At 45.1% G+C, this 26,101-nt stretch overlaps 1 protein-coding gene across 2 annotated transcripts in view; it reads left to right on the top strand.

Annotated features, from left to right (window-relative positions):
- The first annotated feature begins 2,283 nt into the window (after positions 1 to 2,283).
- Positions 2,284 to 26,101, top strand: part of LANCL2 (LanC like 2) — an 87,663-nt gene continuing 63,845 nt past the window's right edge. For both annotated transcript variants that reach the window (XR_005779037.1, XM_040432389.1), the window contains exons 1-3: positions 2,284 to 2,689; positions 16,225 to 16,342; positions 18,777 to 18,984. Coding sequence is in view for 1 of the 2 variants with exons in the window: in XM_040432389.1 (XP_040288323.1) it covers positions 2,477 to 2,689; positions 16,225 to 16,342; positions 18,777 to 18,984 (539 nt within the window). In the remaining variant the exon portion in view is untranslated. The remainder of the gene's footprint in view (positions 2,690 to 16,224; positions 16,343 to 18,776; positions 18,985 to 26,101) is intronic.

Raw genomic sequence — 26,101 nt, 5'->3', positions numbered from 1 at the left:
CCGGAAGCCTGAACGACTACTAACGTGGTCTGGACGTGCCAGATGAGGTAACTGATCAGGAAGCCTGAGAAGTACATAACAGGAGAAAAAAACATGACGTCATGAACCAAAACCCAGCCGACATGCATGACCCTGGTGAAAGATGCACCTGAGGCGGGGCACTAGGTGGATGGAACGTGATAGTGAAGTTAAATGATGGAAGGCTAGGAAAAGAGAAACATGGCTGCGTGAAGAAAGACGGGCCGAAGGAGGTGGTATGTCTCAGCGATGTGGGCCTGGAAGGTGACTGGCTAGACACTGACATTGCAAACGTGAGTACTCGACAAAAATGTAAGCCTGGTGCGTACCCGGCTGCAACATGATATAACCAGCGTAAGCCTAGGACGCAACTGGCTGCGATATTTAAATTGACAAACGTAAGCCTGGAACGTACCCGGCTGCAACATGAATTTTAACAAGCGTTAGCCTGGAAACGGACCCGGCTGCGACATTGATTTGACAAACGTAAGCCTGGAAACGTACCCGGCTGCAACATTAATTTTAAACAAACGTAAGCCTGGAAACGTACCCGGCTGCAACATTACATTTACAAAAGTAAGCCTGGAAACGTACCCGGCTGCAAAATTTATTTAACAAACGTAAGCCTGGAACGTACCCGGCTGCAACATTAATTTAACAAACGTAAGCTAGAAATGTTTTTTTTTTTCTGAACGCATTCCCCTACATGTCCACTGGGTGGCGAAAGTGCTCCTTTTCTTTCTTTTTTTGAACAGAGAAGCAGTCTGCGGCACATCCACTGGGTAGCGATAGAGCCTCTGCCGAGCTTGCTGATGAGACAAGGCTCCACCCTAGGATGTGCACGCAGCGGTGAGTGGCAGTATCGGGCTGCGGGAATGTGGGGACGTGGGCTGGAGCGCCTGCAGGGACACAGCGGGGGAAGGGGCGCCTGGCATTACTGGAGGAGAGGGCCGGATGGAAAAACCTGCCCCCTGTGGACAGCTGCGCCATGCAGGAAAGCGGGCAGCTGCCGCTACTGAGTCCTGGATCGGGTCAGACACGCTGTGCCGGACTCCGGGAAGTTTCCCCGTGGAGAGGGATCGGGCCGGCATCCAGCAACAGGGAGCAGACTGTGGTGCGTGGCCGCGCTGTTTGGGCCGCACCACGTGGGATGAGCTGGCGGCGAGTGTAGCCATACTTACCGGAGTGCTGTGTGCGGGCGGGCCGGCCATGCTGTGAAGAGGAAGGGAACTTACCCAAACAAACTCCTGAAGGCTTGAGGCAGCGCGCAGGTTCAACTCAATGACCGAAACTGCACGTGCACAGGTGACTAGGTGGGAGGAGAATATAAAGCCCTTACGCCCCTCCCACAATTGCAGGCTGAGTATTCAGCCTTCCCTATATGTTTCTTTGGGGTGTTTTTTTTTTGTCTTATTTGCGTTTTTTTCAGGCCTTTCATTTCTTACAGATAAGCCTATGAGAAACATCAGAAATAAAAAGCGACATACGCAGAGCATGCCGCAATTTTGGAAAAAAGTTATTAAAACCAGTAGAAAAAAAACGCAGTGTTTTATAGGAGGTCTTAGGCGACATGCACTCGACAGTGAAAAAAAAGTCCATTAAAAAACTGATACACTGTCCTGACTGTTTTTCACTGATGCCATTCTGAGAAACGGACCAATTCATTTGTATGGGGGGCAGTTGGTCAGCGAAAAACCGGACGAGATAGAACATGTTCTATTTTTTGACGTCCGTTATTCGCTGGCTGTCAAAACAATTGCAGTGTAAATAACCTCATAGACTACCATTGGTCCATCATGTCCGTTTTTCACCGACGTGTGCATGTAGCCTTACAATTTCGCATCATCCAGCGTGGCGTTTTGGAAAACATCATGTGTGAAGCTGCCTCAGTGAGGGAGCAGGCTTGTCCGTCATGGCGGTGCTGACAATTGTGCGTGGCGTGTGTGACTGCAGCCCTCCTCCCCTGAGCCTGTCCTACCCACTTCTTCATCTGTGGATCACAGGGAGGGAAGACAAACTCAGCACCAAAGACAAAGGCTGTGAGGGGACGGAGGAGCGCTGCTCCTGGGCATTTAGGGAAGTGGATGCTCTCCTCACATCTCCACCAGTGGACCCTGCTGTGGATGTTGGGGCTCCCTGTAAGGAGGGATCTGTGGGGTTCACATGACTGGAAGGATGAAGAACTTTTGGGGCTGATGTGACCTGGACGCTGGCCACAGCTGTGCTCATGGTGACAGGAGGAGGTGAAGAAGCTATGAATGCTAGCTGCTGAGGGAGATTTGTGCTTTGTCACCACAACACATATCGCGACTGGCCATATCATTAATACCACACTGCCCCACACACTGGCAGCTCTCTGTGGCACTGAGCCCTCCGGTGTGTGGCGGTGACAGTGCACAGAGGACGCGTTGCGCTAATTGGCCGGGTGTTTTGTCCCTGCCGGCTCTCGGTCGGGGAGATGGGAGAGAGCATGTCTAAACGGCTGAAGCTGCAGTTCGGCGGGGAGGCGGAGATGGAGGAGCGCTCCTTTAATAACTTCTACCCGGATTACCGGCCTGCCCCTGAAACGGTAGAGCAGGCGGAGGGAGAGGGAGAAGAAGAAGAAGAAGAAGAAGCCGGCGCCGCCGCTGAACACGGGGCACTGGACCTGCCCTTTGACAGAGATGGAAAGGTAGGGCCTGTGACATTGCGCACTATGCAGAACCTGCTGTCTTTCTCAGAGTGCCCCCTGGCGGTTATTATGACCTCAGCGGCAGAATGCGGTCTCCATCTGGTGGCTCCCTGTATACCTGTCCTAGTGCCACCAGACATGCTGGGTCACCGGTTAACCCCTTCTATCTGCAGGCATTTGGGGCCTTAGTAACCAAGCGCTTTAAAAAATATATATTTTTGTCACATTACATATACTGCTACAGAGCTATAACTGTTAATTTTTCCATCGGCTTATTTTCTGCGGGACAAGTTAGGGTGGGTTCACACTAGCGTTATGGCTTTCCGTTATAACACGGAAGGACGGATCCGTTCTTCTGCCCATAGACTTGTATTATGACGGAATGCAAAACGGAAAGCCTTTAAAAGGCATGCTCTCCGTCCTAATAGAAGTCTATGGGAATCAAAACGGATCCGTCTGGGTCCCGTTATGCAAGACGGAAAACAAAGTGATGTCGACAGGACCCAGACGGATCCGTTATGCTTTCCCAACGGAAACCAAACGGAATGCCTTTTAACCACCTCAGCCCCCAGTGCTTAAACACCCTGAAAGACCAGGCCACTTTTTACACTTCTGACCTACACTACTTTCACCGTTTATTGCTCGGTCATGCAACTTACCACCCAAATGAATTTTACCTCCTTTTCTTCTCACTAATAGAGCTTTCATTTGGTGGTATTTCATTGCTGCTGACATTTTTACTTTTTTTGTTATTAATCGAAATTTAACGATTTTTTTGCAAAAAAATGACATTTTTCACTTTCAGTTGTAAAATTTTGCAAAAAAAACGAGATCCATATATAAATTTTGCTCTAAATTTATTGTTCTACATGTCTTTGATAAAAAAAAAATGTTTGGGTAAAAAAAAAATGGTTTGGGTAAAAGTTATAGCGTTTACAAACTATGGTACAAAAATGTGAATTTCCGCTTTTTGAAGCAGCTCTGACTTTCTGAGCACCTGTCATGTTTCCTGAGGTTCTACAATGGCCAGACAGTACAAACACCCCACAAATGACCCCATTTCGGAAAGTACACACCCTAAGGTATTCGCTGATGGGCATAGTGAGTTCATAGAACTTTTTATTTTTTGTCACAAGTTAGCGGAAAATGATGATTTTTTTCTTACAAAGTCTCATATTCCACTAACTTGTGACAAAAAATAAAAACTTCTATGAACTCACTATGCCCATCACGAAATACCTTGGGGTCTCTTCTTTCCAAAATGGGGTCACTTGTGGGGTAGTTATACTGCCCTGGCATTCTAGGGGCCCAAATGTGTGGTAAGGAGTTTGAAATCAAATTCTGTAAAAAATGACCAGTGAAATCCGAAAGGTGCTCTTTGGAATATGGGCCCCTTTGCCCACCTAGGCTGCAAAAAAGTGTCACACATCTGGTATCTCCGTATTCAGGAGAAGTTGAGGAATGTGTTTTGGGGTGTCTTTTTACATATACCCATGCTGGGTGAGAGAAATATCTTGGTCAAATGCCAACTTTGTATGAAAAAATGGGAAAAGTTGTCTTTTGCCAAGATATTTCTCTCACCCAGCATGGGTATATGTAAAATGACACCCCAAAACACATTCCCCAACTTCTCCTGAGAACGGAGATACCACATGTGTGACACTTTTTTGCAGCCTAGGTGGGCAAAGGGGCCCACATTCCAAAGAGCACCTTTCGGATTTCACTGGTCATTTTTTACAGAATTTGATTTCAAACTCCTTACCACACATTTGGGCCCCTAGAATGCCAGGGCAGTATAACTACCCCACAAGTGACCCCATTTTGGAAAGAAGACACCCCAAGGTATTTCGTGATGGGCATAGTGAGTTCATGGGAGTTTTTATTTTTTGTCACAAGTTAGTGGAATATGAGACTTTGTAAGGGAAAAAAATAAAAATAAAAAAATCATCATTTTCCGCTAACTTGTGACAAAAAATATAAAATTCTAGGAACTCGCCATGCCCCTCACGGAATACCTTGGGGTGTCTTCTTTCCAAAATGGGGTCACTTGTGGGGTAGTTATACTGCCCTGGCATTTTCCAGGGGCCCTAATGTGTGGTAAGTAGGTAAATGACCTGTGAAATCCTAAAGGTGCTCTTTGGAATGTGGGCCCCTTTGCCCACCTAGGCTGCAAAAAAGTGTCACACATGTGGTATCGCCGTATTCAGGAGAAGTTGGGCAATGTGTTTTGGGGTGTCTTTTTACATATACCCATGCTGGGTGAAAGAAATATCTCGGCAAAAGACAACTTTTCCCATTTTTTTATACAAAGTTGGCATTTGACCAAGATATTTCTCTCACCCAGCATGGGTATATGTAAAATGACACCCCAAAACACATTCCCCAACTTCTCCTGAGTACGGCGATACCACATGTGTGACACTTTTTTGCAGCCTAGATGCGCAAAGGGGCCCACATTCATTTTATGAGGGCATTTTTAGACATTTGGATCCCAGACTTCTTCTCACGCTTTAGGACCCCTAGAATGCCAGGGCAGTATAAATACCCCACATGTGACCCCATTTTGGAAAGAAGACACCCCAAGGTATTCAATGAGGGGCATGGCGAGTTCATAGAATTTTTTTTTTTTTTGGCACAAGTTAGCAGAAATTGATATTTTTTTTTTTTCTCACAAAGTCTCCCTTTCCGCTAACTTGGGACAAAAATTTCAATCTTTCATGGACTCATTATGCCCCTCACGGAATACCTTGGGGTGTCTTCTTTCCAAAATGGGGTCACATGTGGGGTATTTATACTGCCCTGGCATTCTAGGGGCCCTAAAGCGTGAGAAGAAGTCTGGAATATAAATGTCTAAAAAATTTTACGCATTTGGATTCCGTGAGGGGTATGGTGAGTTCATGTGAGATTTTATTTTTGGACACAAGTTAGTGGAATATGAGACTTTGTAAGAAAAAATAAATAATTTCCGCTAACTTGGGCCAAAAAAATGTCTGAATGGAGCCTTACAGAGGGGTGATCAATGACAGGGGGGTGATCAATGACATAGGGGTGATCAATGACAGGGGGGTGATCATAGAGTCTATATGGGGTGATCACCCCCCTGTCATTGATCACCCCCCTGTAAAGCTCCATTCAGATGTCCGTATGTGTTTTGCGGATCCGATCCATGTATCCGTGGATCCGTAAAAATCATACGGACATCTGAATGCAGCCTGACAGGGGGGGTGATCAATGATAGGGGGGTGATCATAGAGTCTATATGGGGTGATCACCCCCCTGTCATTGATCACCCCCCTGTAAGGCTCCATTCAGATGTCCGTATGTGTTTTGTGGATCCGATCCATCTATCAGTGGATCCGTAAAAATCATGCGGACATCTGAATGGAGCTTTACAGGGGTGTGATCAATGACAGGGGGGTAATCAATGACAGGGGGGTGATGAGGGAGTCTATATGGGGTGATCACCACAGTCATTGATCACGCCCCTGTAAGGCTCCATTCAGACGTCCGTATGCGTTTTGCGGATCCGATCCATCTATCAGTGGATCCGTAAAAAATCATGCAGGCGTCTGAATGGAGCTTTACAGGGGTGTGATCAATGACAGGGGGGTAATCAATGACAGGGGTGATCAGGGAGTCTATATGGGGTGATCAGGGGTGATCAAGGGTGATCAAGGGGTTAATAAGTGACAGGGGGGGGGGTGTAGTGTAGTGGTGCTTGGTGCAACATATTACTGAGCTACCTGTGTCCTCTGGTGGTCGATCCAAACAAAGGGGACCACCTGAGGACCAGGTAGCAGGTATATTAGACGCTGTTATCAAAACAGCGTCTAATATACCTGTTAGGGGTTAAAAAAACCACATCTCCAGCCTGCCAGCGAACGATCGCCGCTGGCAGGCTGGAGATCCACTCTCTTACCTTCCGTTCCTCTGAACGCGCGCGCCTGTGTGCGCGCGTTCACAGGAAATCTCGCGTCTCGCAAGAGGACGCGCCGGCGCGTCCACCCAGAAGAGCAGGGCCGCCGCAAAGACGCAATCCTGCGTACGGCGGTCCTGAGGAGGTTAAAGGCTTCCGTTTTGCATTCTGTCATAATACAAGTCTATGGGCAGAAGAACGGATCCGTCCTTCCGTCTTATGGATTCCGTTATTTTCATAACGAAATCCCTAACGCTAGTGTGAATCCACCCTTAGGCCCCTTTCACACGGGCAAGTATTCCGCGCGGATGCGATGCGTGAGTTGAACGCATTGCACCCGCACTGAATACCGACCCATTCATTTCTATGGGGCTGTGCACACGAGCGGTGAAAATCGCAGCATGCTCTATATTGTGCGTTTTTCACACAACGCAGGCCCCATAGAAGTGAATGGGGTTGCGTGAAAATCGCAAGCATCCGCAAGCAAGTGCGGATGCGGTGCGATTTTCACGCATGGTTGCTAGGAGACGATCGGGATGGAGACCCGATCATTATTATTTTCCCTTATAACATGGTTATAAGGGAAAATAATAGCATTCTGAATACAGAATGCATAGTAAAATAGCGCTGGAGGGGTTAAAAAAATAAAATAAAAATGTAACTCACCTTAGTCCACTTGATCGCGCAGACCGGCATCTCTTCTGTCTTCTCCTTTGCTGAACAGGACCTGTGGTGAGCATTCATTACAGGTAAAGGACCTGTGGTGACATCACTCCGGTAATCACATGATCTTTTACCATGGTGATGTCATCATGTGATGACCGGAGTGACGTCACCACAGGTCCTTTACCTGTAATGAATGCTCACCACAGGTCCTGTTCAGCAAAGGAGACAGAAGGAGATGCCGGTATCAAGTGGACTAAGGTGAGTTAAATTATTATTATTTTTTTTTAACCCCTCCAGCGCTGTTTTACTTTGCATTCTGTATTCAGAATATTATTATTTTCCCTTATAACCATGTTATAAGGGAAAATAATACAATCTACAGAACACCGATCCCAAGCCCGAACTTCTGTGAAGAAGTTCGGGTTTGGGTACCATACACGCGCGATTTTTCTCACACGAGTGCAAAACGCATTACAATGTTTTGCACTCGCGCGGAAAAATCACGGGTGTTCCTGTAACGCACCCACACATTTTCCCGCAACGCCCGTCTGAAAGAGGCCTTATAGTTTTTTTATGGCACCATTTTGGTGTACAGAGACCTTACTGGTTAACTTTTATTAACTCTTTGTGAGCTCTTACGTTGTAATAATAATAATTTTTTGTTTTGTTTTGTTTTTCTATTTTTGCTCCCCCAAAAAAAACCTTTAAAAGAAAAAAGATAATCTTTTTGTATCACTACATCCCGAGACCCATAACATTTTTATTTTACTTTCTACTGAGCCATGTGAGGGCTTTGTTTTTGTGGGCCAACGTTTTGGGGTTTGTTTTTATTGGTATCGTTTTGGGGTATGTAACACTTATTGATCGCTTGTTCATTTTATTTTATTTTTTCATGGCAAATAACAAAAAAAGTAATTCTGCTTTTTTTATAGTGTTGCGGATCCGCAAAACACGGATGCCGCTCATGTGCTGTCCGCAGCCGTTGCTCTGTTCCGTGGCCCCGCAAAAATGATGAGGCATGTCCTATTCCTGTCCGTTTTGCGGACAAGAATAGGCATTTCTATAATAGGCCTCCTGTTCCGTTCCACAAATGGCGGAAGGCACACGGGCGGCATCTGTGTTTTGCGGATCCGCAATTTGCAGACCGCAAAACACAGCACGGTCGTGTGAACAAGCCCTAACTTGGATATTTTTGTAGGTCCCTCACTGCCATGTGATCTCACTCGTGAGGTGCTTTTACCTGACAGAGGGAGCTCCCTCACTATTAACCGCTTAGATGCCATGGTTGCTATTGATGCGGCATCGAAGGGGTTAAGCGGCCCAGATTGGCGCTTTTGCAGATCCGGGCCATTAGATCAGGAGCCCGGCTTTCATGTGCAGCGCTTATTCTAGGATTGTGTTCATTTTCTTTTTCTGCTAATGTGCAGCATGGTCTGTGGGGCAAAAACCTGCCATGTACAGGATTAGAAAACATGGCGGCTTTCGTCTAGAAACAGCGCCACTCCCTGAATTGCAGTATCACAGACAGCCTGTGGGCAGGGGTGGTGCTGTTTCTGCATAAAAGCAGCCCCCATTGCTAGGATATGTCCCCATTGTCTGATCGGTGCGGGTCCCACCTCTGGGACCCGCACCTACACTGAGAACGGAGCGGGAAAGGTGGCGGCCGGAGGACCCTGGGTTTCCCGCAGTCTGGCCACCGCCAATCGCTCTCCCCATAGGATTGAATGGGAGCGCACCGCGCTTGCATGTCCACCGCTCCTATTAATTTCTATGGGGCTGATGGAAATAGCCGAGCCAGCGCTCAGCTATTTTCGGCGGCCCCATAGAAATAAATGGAGGGTGGCTGCGCAGTGTGCGCCCTCTACAATCTTCAGGGGTCCGTTCTCGGTGTAGGTGCTGGTCCCAGAGGTGGGAGCTGCACCTATCAGACAATGGGGCATATCCTAGCGATATGCCGCCGTTGTCTGAGATGGGAATACCCCTGTCTATGGTCCCAAATCTGTGCTTTACTCCAGTGATTCTGTGCAGATCTTGCGCCTGACGGATGGATGACTGTTTATTAATATGTTACCCAGTGCATGGAGTCGGCTCTAGTAATCCTATCCTAATATTACTGAAGTGCTTGTATGCCTGACAAGATGGGATTGATACGAACCGCGCTGGAAGATAAAGATGTCTAGGGGATGAAGTTCTGAAATGAGCGTTCCTCCGGGGACATAACCGTCAGCTATAGACTGTGCCCACCGGCAGTGTTTCTCTTAAAGGGGTTGTCAGCTGGATAAAGATTTCTGAGAAAAGGAGCAGGATGGTTTAAAAAAAATATATATAAAAAGTTGAGGCAATACTCCATCAATCCCCCACCGCTGCTCCACCCCTAGTGCCTCGTGACACACAGGAAGTGAGAGCTCAGCCAATCACAGCTGAGGCAGGTCACCACTGCAGACACTGATTGGCTGACTGTGGGTGGACCCGCGTCAGACCAGCAGGTGAGATGGGTATTGCATGTTCAATTTTTAACTTATTCTGCCCCTTTTCTAAGAAATTTTTATCCACTCAAACAATTGACATCTTGCAGATTTCAAAATTTACACCACAGGTCAATTTCCACACTGTGTACATGAGATTTTGGACATCTCATTTACTTGGCTTGTACCGTGCTATAGTGCGAATTTTATGCACAGAAACTCTCTGTCTAAGGGCTCATTAAGAAGGTAGTATGCTGGCCGCAAGTATGCGAATCCGTTTTTTTTTTTTTTTTGCAGTTCAGCATGTCCGCAAAAAACGGATTGCACTTTAATAGGGCCATGTCCTGATTCTCACTGACAAGTATAGGACCGGTTTTATTTGTTTTGTGGAGCCGCAGAATGGAAGAAAAAGGCCCCATAGAAGTGAATAGGTCTACATCTAATCTGCAAAAAAATGGACCTGCATTTTTGCGGACAGCATACGGCCGTCTGAATGAGCCCTAATACATACTCTGCACATAACCCTTAGGGGGTGTTCACAATGCTGAGGGACATGTCCTTGCTCGGCACGGCCATGGCTTTAGACCATCGCCCCGCGATCCTTAGTGCTGCCTCCCATTGAGATGTATGGGAGGCAGAGAGGACACCGCCGCTGGCGGGTTTTCAGTGAAAAATCTCAGCTTAAAAAGCCGCCGTGTGACTGTACCCTTAGGGTTTACAGCAGAAGCCAAGTGGATGGAATCATTTCACCTCCATGCGGCATCATAAAGTCTGTGTGCCTCATGGTGCAGATGTTACAGGGGCTGTCCCACCTGGGATAGTGATGGCATATCGATAGACAGCAAAATGGATTTTACATTTTTTCAAGACTAAATAAAGTATTATGGATTTTGGCCTCATGTCCACATCCACGTGTCCGTTGCACAACAAGATACAACATGTCCTATTTTTAGCTGTAAAATGCGGACCACAGAGTGCGCAAAAAAAACAGATGCAACACAGATGTCATGCGTGTTGAGACTGCAAAACGGATACGGTCGTGTGCATGAAGCCTAGTGCTGAACAGGCACTACCGATTTACTACATATGCAAATTAACCTGAGATGAGTCCTGTACGTGAGATGAGTCAGGAAAAGGACTCATCTCAGGTTAATTTGCATATGTATCAAATCGTTTTGTTTGTTTTTTAAACAATAAAAGCACACAGAGCTATGGGGACTGGGTATTGCGGAGGTGCTAGCGGCCATCTAGCAACCCATGTCATCAGCTCTATACACAAACTCCCGGTGACAGGTTCCCTTTAAATAGCAGAGACCTGCGGCACATGTATGCGATCACCCATAAGGCTGATTGCATACATTTCCCTTTCAGATGCCGTGGTCAAATGTGACCATGGCATCTGAGCAGTCCGGAAGCGGAAGCCGCGCCCTTCCCCTCCGATAACAGCGTTCTCCGGCTGAGATCGGGGAACCTGTTACATTGCCCAAAAAGACCGTAGCCTCAAGCAGGCTTCGGAGTCTATTAGAGAAATATACCAATACAGGCCACTAGGTGGCAGCCCTAGATTGTTATATTGAAAAATATAGCCATCAATTAACACAATGGGCAGAATATGGGGCGTTGTAGGGGTCAGAATATGGTGATAATTTGTTTTCTCAAAGGTTTTAATTTTTTTTCAGCATTAAAAAGCAAGAAAAATTATACAAGTGTGGTATTGTTGTAACCGTACTGACCTGGAGAATGAAGATAACAGGTCAATTTTACAGCATAGTGTACGGTGTAAAAGAAAAAAAAAAAACCTTTGTCAGAATTGCGTTATTTCCCAATTCTATCCCATTTGGATTTTTTTTTCCGCTTCCCACTACATGGTACGCAACGCTAAATGGCACCACTAGAAAGTACAAGCCCTCATAGGGCTTTGTAAACGGAAAAATAAAAAAGTTAGGACTATGGGAAGGCGGGGAGTGAAAAACGAAAATGCAAAAATGGAAAATCTCAGGGTCCTCTAAGGGCTCTTTCACACGAGCGGATGCCATGCGGGTAATCCGCTGCGTGAAAGAGTGCCAAGCCGCGCTCTGGATTGCAGAGACACGGAGCAGTAACATGATTGATAACGCTCTGTGCCTCTCTGTGACCTTTTTACTACAAAATCACGGTGAGATAAAGATGTGACCGTGATTTTGTAGTAAGAAGATTACAGAGAGGCACAGGGCGTTATCAATCATGTTACTGCTCCGTGTATCTGCTGTCCGGAGCGGGGCTTGTCTTTCTTTCACGCAGCGGATTACCCGCACGGCAACCGCTCATGTGAAAGAGCCCTAAGGGTTAAGTCCCAGATGGGAACACCCCTTTAAAGGGATTCTGTCACCCAGATTCTTCTTATAGTGACGTTTATAGCGTCTGTCAGATCTCCTATAGCATGTCCACAATTTACCTTTGTCATATATATGAATCCTATGAGACCAACAGTGTCCAGACCTAGTGACAACTCACCATTAAAATAAAACTGCGTCCGCCATACAGCTGTGACCAAAACATAATCCCATAGCAGGACCCACAGATTATGCAGAAAATCGATTTTATAAATATGTAAATTACCTCTGAAAATAGTCCAACCATGTCAAGCAAAGTGTGCCGACAGCTGGCGCATGCGCAGTCCGTTCCCTGAGGCTGATGCCAGCACAGAGAGAGACCGCGCGGGCGCTTACTTGTGGTGTACAGGTGCATGCGCGAGATTACGAGGATTCCGCTGATTGATGTCGGGGGACCAAGGAGGGGACTTTGGGATGCGGGGCGGTGCGGACTCCTTCGAAATGGGCGCTGCTGGGCTCCATAGACATTAGGGACAGTCCCATGGGCTCTTTTCAGAGGTAATTTACATATTTATAAAATCGATTTTCTGCATAATCTATGGGTCCTGCTATGGGATTATGTTTTGGTCACAGCTGTATGGCGTACGCAGTTTTATTTTAATGGTGAGTTGTCACTAGGTCTGGACACTGTTGGTCTTATAGGATTCATATACAGTACAGACCAAAAGTTTGGACACACCTTCTCATTCAAAGAGTTTTCTTTATTTTCATGACTATGAAAATTGTAGATTCACACTGAAGGCATCAAAACTATGAATTAACACATGTGGAATTATATACATAACAAACAAGTGTGAAACAACTGAAAATATGTCATATTCTAGGTTCTTCAAAGTAGCCACCTTTTGCTTTTATTACTGCTTTGCACACTCTTGGAATTCTCTTGATGAGCTTCAAGAGGTAGTCCCCTGAAATGGTTTTCACTTCACAGGTGTGCCCTGTCAGGTTTAATAAGTGGGATTTCTTGCCTTATAAATGGGGTTGGGACCATCAGTTGCGTTGAGGAGAAGTCAGGTGGATACACAGCTGATAGTCCTACTGAATAGACTGCTAGAATTTGTATTATGGCAAGAAAAAAGCAGCTAAGTAAAGAAAAACGAGTGGCCATCATTACTTTAAGAAATGAAGGTCAGTCAGTCAGCCGAAAAATTGGGAAAACTTTGAAAGTAAGGGCTACTTGACCATGAAGGAGAGTGATGGGGTGCTGCGCCAGATGACCTGGCCTCCACAGTCACCGGACCTGAACCCAATCGAGATGGTTTGGGGTGAGCTGGACCGCAGAGTGAAGGCAAAAGGGCCAACAAGTGCTAAGCATCTCTGGGAACTCCTTCAAGACTGTTGGAAGACCGTTTCAGGGGACTACCTCTTGAAGCTCATCAAGAGAATGCCAAGAGTGTGCAAAGCAGTAATCAAAGCAAAAGGTGGCTACTTTGAAGAACCTAGAATATGACATATTTTCAGTTGTTTCACATTTGTTTGTTATGTATATAATTCCACATGTGTTAATTCATAGTTTTGATGCCTTCATAGTCATGAAAATAAAGAAAACCCTTTGAATGAGAAGGTGTGTCCAAACTTTTGGTCTGTACTGTATATGACAAAGGTATATTGTGGACATGCTATAGGAGATCTGACAGACGCTATAAACGGCTCTATAAGCAGAATTTTGGTGACAGAATCCATTTAAAGGGACATACCCAAACATACCTCCATTTTTACCCAGGCAGCCCCCCTGACTTGAGCATCAGAGCAGTTCATGCTCCGATGCTCTCCTTTGCCCTGCGCTAAATCGCTCAGGGAAAAGGCATTTTTAGGAGTTCCGGTGACATACCGGGCTCTCCATGGGGCTGCCAGGAAGCCCGGTGACGTCACCAACACTGATGGGTGGGCTTTAGCGCTGTCCTAGCCTGTAAAACGGCTAAGGCAGCGCTAAAGCATGCCCATAAGAGTCGGTGACGTCACCGAACACACTGCCAAGCAGAGGTGTTATTGTAAACAAAAGAGCCCTTGCCCTGCGCGATCCACTGCAGGGCAAGGGAGTGCATGGGAGCATGAGATGGTTCGATGCTAACATCAGGGGTACTGCCTGGGTGAAATTATGGGTATGTCCGGGTTCAGAGCTGAACCCCTTTAAGTCCCAGATGGGAACACCCCTTTAAATCTACAGCATATATGTCACCCTTTGCAAGACAAGGGGTAAGTTTGCAGCAACACTTTTGCAAAAAAAAATAATCAAGATCGAGGTGTTCATTACCGTGAACTATTAGGTAGGAGTTTCACGTTGTTCAGGGCCAGTTAAGGGTGTTGAGCGTTATTTTGTTAGCTGGTGCTCGGAGCTTTCCTGTCATGGTGTCAGGTCAGTGAGGCTGTTATCCTGGCATCTTCGTAGCGGTCGATAGGATTCCAGGGACGCTCTCTGTGAAAGCCTCTGCCGTCCTCCCAGGAGGATTTCTACCTTTGTAGCTGACTTTCCCCAGAAATGAACGCCATCCTCTGCCCGCTCAGGGGATTTCTAACGCGTCCGCTGTAACGTGTGCTCAGAAGGAACATCAACCGTATTAATATCCAGCAGAGTGATAGCAGTGAGTCGATGAATTGACGTGTGCCCAGTGAAAAAATATCTTAGGAAAGGAAAAACATTTATGGAGATGTTTAATAAAATTCACTAGTCTTACTTTTCATATAGAACAAACGTTTCTGGAAGAAGAAAATTCATATCGACACCTCATGGTCCAGCGTACATAGTCTACATAGTCAATGGTGCCTCACTTTAGAGGGGTCTGTTCTTCAGATGTCTTGACGCTGCGTTGCGGTGGGATTATATCAGCTGTTATCTAGTGCTACTTCTAGGTTGTGACGCTGTGTTGGGCACTTATGTGTCATTATCTACTGTAATCTGTGGGTGCTGCTATGGGATCATTTTCAGGTCACAGCTGTATGGCGGACGCAGTTTTATTTTATGGGTGGATTGTCACCAGGTCCGGACACCGTTGGTCTCATAGGATTTGTCACCTCTCCTGACATTTTTATTTTATGAAATACTTGTATTTCCCATGGAAAAACAATGCTGTAACACCATTTCTTAGAATACTATATTTTGCTGTTTCTCTGTTATTCCTCTAGGAAAACTATGGCTACATCGATAACTTGCAGTTATCATTCCATTGGTCCACAGCCTCCACTGTCAGCATTGATGGAGCATTGTCAGTACATAGGGACATGCTTGTTAGACAAGAAAAAGAGTAACACCCAGTTGGCTGTTTATTAGTCCTACATTTCCAGGAGGAATAACAGGGGAATGTCTAAACAAGAAGTTATTATTATTTACTAATTGGAGTCCTTTTTAACTCCATGACTGTGAGAAGAGAAGTAGGGGTACTTGGAACTCTGTAACAGAAAAAAATGACCGCTTACACCTGTATTGTTTCAGTAATCAACTAAACTGCCGACAGCACTAGGTAGGGGCTGGGGAGAGCAGTACAAACATATATTTTCTGGAGCTTTTATTGTCAGGAGTAGTGTGAATATGAGGTTTTATTCTGCCTACACTTGCACTGGATTCAGAGCTCTCTGGTCGCGGCCCCTCCTCTCTGCTCTGAGTGACAGCTATAGTGGGGTCCTGGTTGGATGCTGGAGCTGTCACTCATAGAGAGGAGGGGCTGTGAAGCAGCTCAATACATAAAGCACTTCCCAGTGCAGCCCGCCCTAGGCACTTGCCTAGCAGAATAAAACGTCATATTCACAGTACTTCTGATAATAAAAGCTTCAGAAAAGGTACGTTTGTACTGCTCTCCCCAGGCCCTGCTGACCGACTCGCTGACTAATGATCTGAATGATTGTTAGGTCTGCAGTACTAAATCCAGTTGGCTCTAATCAGGGGACATTTGACTTTCTACAATGAATACTGTTTTTTCTTCTAAATATTTCCGGGTCACGTGGGGCAATGTAGATGCAAGCAATTGCCAGTATACAAACACTTTTCCATGGGCATCTCATTTCTTCAGACTGTGGGAAGTATCTTTCTGTGTATTAATCTTATTGGTAATTGTATTTCATACAATTCTTATGTCTTTAGTTGTGTTTATTGGAAACCCACATATTCTTCCTCCTTTATAGATTACAGGAAGCTTTTCAAGACGCATCCAGGCGAAAATTAGTGACCTGCTACAACAAATGGAGGAAGGTCTAAAGACTGCTGACCCACATGACTGCTCTACATATACTGGGTATACAGGTGGGTGCTACATTGGGTACACACTGAATGGCCTCTTTATTAGAGACACCCATATAGCAGCACGTTAGACCTCCTCTAGCCTTCAGAGCGGTTTGTCATGGCATTGCTTCCACTAGGCATCTAAACCGTTCTCCAGGATTATTGACCTGTGTGGACTGGAAAGCATCTCACAAATTATGTGGAGGTACTGACCCGCTCTGAGCAGCCCATTCTACCTTGTGCTAGACATGTCTATAGGATTGGGATCTAGAATCTCGACTGTGAAGGCCAGGGAAGCAAGGAAAACTCTGTCATGTTCCTGGAATCTGTCCATGACCATCCAAACCTCGTGGCATGGTGCATTGTACTGCTAAGTGTCCTTGTGCCATAGGGTAAACGGCTGCCATGGAGGGATGAAATTGTTCAGCTACAACCATTAGGTGAGCTCTAGTGTCCATAATTATCAGAGAACCCAAGATGTACCAAGAAAACATGAATCACTCCATTACTGCACTTCCACCAGCCTGAACTGTTGACAGGAAGGGTTCATTGTTTTATGCTGCTTGTGCCATCAGCATGGTACAGCAGAGACCTGGATTCCTCTGACCAGGTGATGTTTTTCCACTTTTTAGGGATCCAGTTGTTTTGCCCTCTGGAGTCTTGCCTTTCCATTTCCCCTAGACAGCTATGGCGCTTAAACTGATCATCTGCTGTTATAGCCCATCGGTGCTAAGGAGCAACAAGTTGTACGGTCAGACACGTTAGTTGGTGCTCCAGTATTTGGCTGCAGTTTGCTTGATTTGCACTGCCTGTTTGTCAGAACAGATAAACGTGGAAAAAAGGGGAACCTTGAATTGGCGCTGCTACCCCAGGGATGAGTTCTGAGAACTGGCATCTCTTCCATATGTTTATTCACCATGTACTGTTAACGCGTTTGAGGACTGGACTAGTCCCTTCATCAGGTACAATGCCAGATGTTTATTAGAACAATTCTTGACGAGTAGTTTATGTCCACAGGATCCCCTTTCACTGGGTGTTTTTCCTCGATCACACCATTCTCTGAATGGAAACCCCCGGCTAGTCTAGGACCAATGACCATGCCTAGTATGAGGTTGCTCAGATCCACAGAAAACCTGGTCGTTCTATAGTACTCCACTCAGGGATCGCATACAGAGAAACTCCAGTCATGAACAGAGCGGGTGTCTTCAGTAAAGTGACGGCTCAGGGAACCTGTCAGCATGAATATGCCATCCAGTCTACTGGCATCATGATATACAGCAGGGTGAGATGGCTGTAACATTTTATAGGAAATTTTTCAGTATAACTTATTGATTGGAATCCTTGATGAGTCCAGTGGGTGGAGTCAGTGAGTAGGACCACCCACTAAACATAGAACGAGCAAGGATTTCTGTCACTAAGCTACACGTTATACTGAATCATTTCCTATAAAAGTACACAGGTACAGTGCATCAATCTACTCAGCATCTCCCACTCGCATCCGACTACATATTTAACCTTACAGGACATGGCCTGTTTTTTTTATTTTCATTTTTTCCTCCACACCTTCCAAGAGTCCAAATTTTTTTCATTTTTTGTTCACATACCCGTTTAAAAGCTTCTTTTTTGCAGGACAAGTTGTATTTTTTAATGGCACTGTTTATTTTACCACAGCTTGGATTGGAAAACGTGGAAAAAAGTTCTCTGTGCAGTGAAATTGGAGAAAAAAAATTCCACCAAGGTTTTTTGGGTTGTTTTATGGCATGACCTTATTCTGCTGGTCAGTACAGTTACAGCAATACCCAATTCATGTAGTTTTTATTATGTTTTACTACTTTTGTTTTTAAAATAACTTTTAAAAAATGTTTTTCTTTGCTGCGCCATATTCTGACACCATAACTTTTTTTATTTATCTGCAGAGCTGTATGGGGGCTTTGTTTTTGCGAGGGTGTACAGTGGTTTTTAATGGTGCCATAAGACTAAGATCACATTTTATTAAATTTTTGGCTGGGGACAAGGCGACCATGATGTTTTTTTCTTTTTTTCCTTTACGGCATACACCACACAGGAAAAGTATTTTTATATTTTAATAGTTCAGACGTTTTTTGGATGTAGTCTTACCTGTTATGTTGTCTTTTATTATTAGTTATTTTTATAAAAATTGATAAGGGAATTATTAGTATTTTTATTATTATTATTATTTTTTTGTATTTTACATTTTTAAACTTTTTTTTTTTTCTCTTAAATTTTTAGTCCCTTTAGAAGACTTGGACTTGTGATCTTCTGATCGCTTGTCCCATATACCCCAGTAGAATAGTACTGTGGTCTATGGGGTTTCATTGCCGTTATTGCACTTGTTATACATCTGTAGGTAATGTGCAAGTATACATGTAGGTGATGTTCATCATTGGTACTGCAGTAGATATAAGTAACCCTCTTTACTGCTCTTCTCTTGTAGGCACAGCCCTCCTCTACCTGCAGCTTCATCGCATCACTAAAGACCAGGCTCACTTACAGCGCTCTCTCGATTATGTGAAAAGAATTCTGCGCAACCTGAACGGCCGAAGAGTCACATTCCTGTGCGGTGATGCCGGGCCTCTTGCTGTAGGTGCTGTAGCCCATCACAAGCAGCAAAATGAAACAGAATCCAAGGATTGTATTGCAAAGTAAGGACGTAGAGATCAGCAAAGTACAAACTAACAACACCACTTTTATCCAGTCAGTATTTAGTCAGTGTTTTGGTCAGCTTTTATAAGCCAAAAACAGGAGCGGACCCTACAGAGGGAAAAGATTTGGACTGTGTTTGGACCCACTCCTAGAACTGGCTTTGAAATATTGATGCAAAATATCAAACTACTGCTGTGTGATAGCCTGACATCCAGGTCCATCAAAGCAATATATTGTGTACACTTGCATAGATATCAAGCTGATCCTGCTGACACAAGCACATTGACCACTCACTGATGGATAATACACTGCTCAAAAAAATAAAGGGAACACAAAAATAACACATCCTAGATCTGAGTTAATTAAATATTCTTCTGAAATACTTCGTTCTTTAAGTAGTTGAATGTGTTGACAACAAAATCACACAAAAATAAAAAAATGGAAATCAAATTTTTCAACCCATGGAGGTCTGGATTTGGAGTCACACTCAAAATTAAAGTGGAAAAACACACTACAGGCTGATCCAACTTTGATGTATTGTCCTTAAAACAAGTCAAAATGAGGCTCAGTAGTGTGTGTGGCCTCCACGTGCCTGTATGACCTCCCTACAACGCCTGTGCGCATGCTCCTGATGAGGTGGCGGACGGTCTCCTGAGGGATCTCCTCCCAGACCTGGACTAAAGCATCTGCCAACTCCTGGACAGTGTGTGGTGCAACGTGACGTTGGTGGATAGAGCGAGACATGATGTCCCAGATGTGCTCAATTGGATTCAGGTCTGGGGAACGGGTGGGCCAGTCCATAGCATCAATGCCTTCATCTTGCAGGAACTGCTGACACACTCCAGCCACATGAGATCTAGAATTGTCTTGCATTAGGAGGAACCCAGGGCCAACCGCACCAGCATATGGTCTCACAAGGGGTCTGAGGATCTCATCTCGGTACCTAATGGCAGTCAGGCTACCTCTGGCGAGCACATGGAGGGCTGTGCGGCCCTCCAAAGAAATGCCACCCCACACCATTACTGACCCAATGCCAAACTGGTCATGCTGGAGGATGTTGCAGGCAGCAGAACGTTCTCCACGGCATCTCCAGACTCCGTCACGTTCTCACATGTGCTCAGTGTAAACCTGCTTTCATCTGTGAAGAGCACAGGGCGCCAGTGGCGAATTTGCCAATCTTGGTGTTCTCTGGCAAATGCCAAACGTCCTGCACGGTGTTGGGCTGTAAGCACAACCCCCACCTGTGGACGTCGGGCCCTCATATCACCCTCATGGAGTCTGTTTCTGACCGTTTGAGCAGACCCATGCACATTTGTGGCCTGCTGGAGGTCATTTTGCAGGGCTCTGGCAGTGCTCCTCCTGTTCCTCCTTGCACAAAGGCGGAGGTAGCGGTCCTGCTGCTGGGTTGTTGCCCTCCTACGGCCTCCTCCACATCTCCTGATGTACTGGCCTGTCTCCTGGTAGCGCCTCCATGCTCTGGACACTACGCTGACAAACACAGCAAACCTTCTTGCCACAGCTCGCATTGATGTGCCATCCTGGATAAGCTGCACTACCTGAGCCACTTGTGTGGGTTGTAGACTCCGTCTCATGCTACCACTAGAGTGAAAGCACCGCCAGCATTCAAAAGTGACCAAAACATCAGCCAGGAAGCATAGGAACTGAGAAGTGGTCTGTGGTCACCACATGCAGAACCACTCCTTTATTGGGGGTGTCTTGCTAATTGCCTATAATTTCCACCTGTTGTCTATCCCATTTTCACAACAGCATGTGAAATTGATTGTCACTCAGTGTTGCTTCCTAAGTGGAGAGTTTCATTTCACAGAAGTGTGATTGACTTGGAGTTACATTGTGTTGTTTAAGTGTTCCCTTTATTTTTTTGAGAAGTGTATATACCTACACACACATGGTCAAAAGTCTCAGGACACCCTTTTATTTCAGAAACGGAAGGTAAAAGGAAATATCTGAATACCCCAGCAAGTAATGGGTGAGGGGGCCTATCTTTTAGGCTATGTCCGGAACATGGCCTCCATATTGTAAGCCGCCATATTGGATCGAGGGTAAATTTTTCCAATGGGAAGGGGGTCATGTAGTATATCAAAGACACATTGAACACGTCAAATAGCGTTCCCGTTGTTGCAACTTTCTGTGTTGATAACTTTTGAACCACGAGATATTGCAAATCTGATTGTAGCAATTGATTTCTGAGAAAATTCTTGTCTTCTTTAATATGCTACATGACCCCCTTTACCATTGGAAAAATTTGCTTTTTTGATCCAGTATGGCGGCTTTCAAGATGGTGGCCATGTTCCAGACATAGCCTAAAAGATAGGCCCTTTCACCTCTCCTATTGCTGAAGGTGTCCTTGTCTTATCTGGTAGTACGATGTCAGCAGCAGATCCTTTAAAGGGGATGCCCCACAAAAAATATTGTACATTTTTCAAACCCGTACTTGGATCTGTAAACTTTTGTAACTGCATGTAATTAGCAATTTACTAACAGCCACTGTCTGTATAGCGCCACCTGCTGTTTGCACTTTGTCTAAATTCTTTGTCCAACTCAACGAGGTTGACATACATGCTCAGTGCCATCCTCCCTCATCCCCTGAGCTGCCAGCTTGAAAGAAATCTAGCAGAGCAATTGCAGCAATGAACAGGCAGATCTCTGGATCCATGTGAGGTACAGGGCTGGTTTGGAGTTTGTTAGAAGGTGATTGACACGTGTATGATGTCTGATATTCATATTTTTTTTACAAAAGGCGGTGGAGCCAGTATGATATACTGGGCAGTGTTCTGCTAGTAGACCTTAGGTCTTGGGCATTCATGTGGATGGTACTGTGATATGTACCATCTACCTAAACCACATCTCACAACTTACAGAACTGAAAGGGCTTACCCCATGATTAATATAAGAAATCTGATATCATATAACAATCTCTTTCTAACAAAGCTAGAACCTCATGGGGATCCAGAGCTTTCACCATTTCTCAAGCTGGTAGTTCGAGGAGGGGGATGTTCTTTCTCAGGGGCAGCTGTCTCCCTATCACAGCTTCAGGGTCCATTCACACGTCCGCGGTGTATTGCGGATCCGCAACACATCCGGCAGCGGACAAGAATACGACATGTTAATTTTTTTGCGGAAGCCGCGACCCGGAAGTTCGGGGCCGAAGCCCGGAAGTTCGGGGCCGTGCTCTCCGCATACATTCCTGCCCCATTGAGAATGAATGGGTCCGCACCCGTTCCCGATATTGCATAACGGCTGCGGACCCATTTGCGGAAGTGTGAATGGAACCTCAGGGCGTGCCCTTTCTGCTACAGTTCTGTCACAGCTTTTAGCAGTAGATACAGCTGGTGGCAGTTGAAGGATGGAACTCAGCATGTGTGTCCAGCTGAGAAATGAGGAAAAGAACAAACAGCAGGTGACACTATACAGACATTTTAATGACTAGCTCAGTGGCTATACTAAATGTTAATTACATAGAATTACAAAGTATTCACATCCAGGTGCTGATTTGAACAATATGGAATGCTTTTCATGGGATAACCTCCTTTAAAGGTTCTGCTTCTAACCTCCTGGTGTCAGATACCAGAGGACACCTTCACAGGTCTTGTGGAGTCAATGCCTTGACAAGCATCTAAACAATATTAATGTTATGGCTGATCATTGTGTTTTTAAGCCTTGTCATTACCATTGGTATTCTATGGGGGAATCATCGATTTAAGCATTACCAGATGAATAGAGCTATAGTCTGCATGTTCCTGCCCTTAAGTGACGGAGCTTGTATTTTGTTGGTGGCGCTAATTATGTTTCTAAATTCATTCATTTCCCAAGTGATTCCCTTCCATGGAGATACATCCCATTTATATCCGTAATGCAAATCATTAGTTACATTAAGGCAAGTCCTTTAAAATAAAGTCTGATATTGGGTAAAGGCACAGTACATTTATTCTGGCTAATGAAAATGTGAGGAGAAGGATGCTTTTATATAAAGGACAGACTGGTCCCTGTGGGAAGAGGTATTTCAGAACCTGGTCCTAACCGACATGTGACGCTGAACCACTCGAAGTTTAACTAGTTCACTGCCTGAAGGATAGAATTGGGATTTCTTCCTGATTTAAATTTTTATATACAGTATATTTGTACAATAAGGTGGGAAATAATCAACCCCTGCACTCCAGAATTCTGGCTTCAAAAAGTTGAAAAATAGGGTTTTGAAACTTTTTTTGGTCACTTGCACAAAAATTTTGCAACATCTTGCATTTTACACCACTCACTACAGTGTTGAAAAGTGTAAAATGGTTAGCTTGTTATTAATATTGTATCATTTATAACCTTTCATGTACATTTACAAAAGTTTAGAAATGTTAATCATAAATATATTTTATGTTCTATCAGTCACTGTTTTATCAAAAACAGTGATAAGCTGGGTGTTCTAGTGGTGATGGATAATCAGTTCTCACCCCTCTTGTGTTCTCTCCTCTACTGTAGAAGTTTTTCAATGTAGTCACGTGCGACTTTGCGAATAACTTCGGCTCATTGGAGCCCATACATTTTAATACTGTACTGAGACGGATCTCCGTACAGTATTAATCCGAAGTTTTGAACAAAGCGACTTCGGATTTAGCATCCGAAGAGCTTCGCTCAACACTAGTGGTAGATAATCTGTTCTCCCCTCTCCTGTGGTCTCCCCTGTCCTTATACACTGCTCAAAAAAATAAAGGGAACACTTAAACAACACAATGTAACTCCAAGTCAATCACACTTCTGTGAAATCAAACTGTCCACTTAGGAAGCAGCACTGAGTGACAATCAATTTCACATGCTGTTGTGCAAATGGGATAGACAACAGGTGGAAATTATAGGCAATTAGCAAGACACCCCCAATAAAGGAGTGGTTCTGCAGGTGGTGACCACAGACCACGTCTCAGTTCCTATGCTTCCTGGCTGATGTTTTGGTCACTGTTGAATGCTGGTGGTGCTTTCACTCTAGTGGTAGCATGAGACGGAGTCTACAACCCACACAAGTGGCTCAGGTAGTGCAGCTTATCCAGGATGGCACATCAATGCGAGCTGTGGCAAGAAGGTTTGCAGTGTCTGTCAGCGTAGTGTCCAGAGCATGGAGGCGCTACCAGGAGACAGGCCAGTACATCAGCAGACGTGGAGGAGGCCGTAGGAGGGCAACAACCCATCAGCAGGACCGCTACCTCCACCTTTGTGCAAGGAGGAACAGGAGGAGCACTGCCAGAGCCCTGCAAAATGACCTCCAGCAGGCCACAAATGTGCATGGGTCTGCTCAAACGGTCAGAAACAGACTCCATGAGGGTGATATGAGGGCCCGACGTCCACAGGTGGGGGTTGTGTTTTCAGCCCAACACCGTGCAGGACGTTTGGCATTTGCCAGAGAACACCAAGATTGGCAAATTCGCCACTGGCGCCCTGTGCTCTTCACAGATGAAAGCAGGTTCACACTGAGCACATGTGACAGACGTGACAGAGTCTGGAGATGCCGTGGAGAACGTTCTGCTGCCTGCAACATCCTCCAGCATGACCGGTTTGGCATTGGGTCAGTAATTGTGTGGGGTGGCATTTCTTTGGAGGGCTGCACAGCCTTCCATGTGCTCGCCAGAGGTAGCCTGACTGCCATTAGGTACCGAGATGAGATCCTCAGACCCCTTGTGAGACCATATGCTGGTGCGGTTGGCCCTGGGTTCCTCCTAATGCAAGACAATGCTAGACCTCATGTGGCTGGAGTGTGTCAGCAGTTCCTGCAAGACGAAGGCATTGATGCTATGGACTGGCCCGCCCATTCCCCAGACCTGAATCCAATTGAGCACATCTGGGACATCATGTCTCGCTCTTTCCACCAACGTCACGTTGCACCAAAGACTGTCCAGGAGTTGGCAGATGCTTTAGTCCAGGTCTGGGAGGAGATCCCTCAGGAGACCATCCGCCACCTCATCAGGAACATGCACAGGCGTTGTAGGGAGGTCATACAGGCACGTGGAGGCCACACACACTACTGAGCCTCATTTTGATTTGTTTTAAGGACATTACATCAAAGTTGGATCAGCCTGTAGTGTGTTTTTCCACTTTAATTTTGAGTGTGACTCCAAATCCAGACCTCCATGGGTTGAAAAATTTGATTTCCATTTTTTAATTTTTGTGTGATTTTGTTGTCAGCACATTCAACTAATGTAAAGAACAAAGTATTTCAGAAGAATATTTAATTAACTCAGATCTAGGATGTGTTATTTTTGTGTTCCCTTTATTTTTTTGAGCAGTGTACTATATATGTGATAAGCAGAGTGTTCTAGTGGTGATAGATAATCAGTTCCGTTCTCTCCTGTCCCTTATACTGTAAACAGGGTGTTCTAGTGGTAATAGATAATCAGTTCTCCCCTCTCTTGTATTCTCCCCTGTACCTTATACTATAATCAGTGATAAGCAGGGTGTTCTAGTGGTAATAGACATTTGTATTCTCCCCTGTAGCTTCATACTATAATCAGTGATAAGCAGGGTGTTCTAGTGATAATAATCAGTCCTCACCTCTCCTGTGTTCTCTACTGTCCCTTTTACTATAAACAGTGATAAGCAGGATGTTCTAGTGGTAATGGATAATCAGTTCTCACTTCTCCTTATATTCTCCCCTGTACCTTATACTATAATCAGTGATAAGCAGGGTGTTCTAGTGGTAATAGATAATCAGTTCTCACTTCTCCTTATATTCTCCCCTGTACCTAATACTATAATCAGTGATAAGCAGGGTGTTCTAGTGGTAATAATCAGTCCTCACCTCTCCTGTGTTCTCTACTGTCTCTTATACTATAAACAGTGATAAGCAGGATGTTCTAGTGGTAATGGATAATCAGTTCTCACTTCTCCTTATATTCTCCCCTGTACCTTATACTATAATCAGTGATAAGCAGGGTGTTCTAGTGGTAATAGATAATCAGTTCTCACTTCTCCTTATATTCTCCCCTGTACCTAATACTATAATCAGTGATAAGCAGGGTGTTCTAGTGGTAATAATCAGTCCTCACCTCTCCTGTGTTCTCTACTGTCTCTTATACTATAAACAGTGATAAGCAGGATGTTCTAGTGGTAATGGATAATCAG

Source organism: Bufo bufo, chromosome 5 (assembly GCF_905171765.1).
Source record: "Bufo bufo chromosome 5, aBufBuf1.1, whole genome shotgun sequence".
NCBI lineage: Eukaryota > Metazoa > Chordata > Amphibia > Anura > Bufonidae > Bufo > Bufo bufo.
This window is presented reverse-complemented; position numbering and strand designations above follow the sequence as displayed.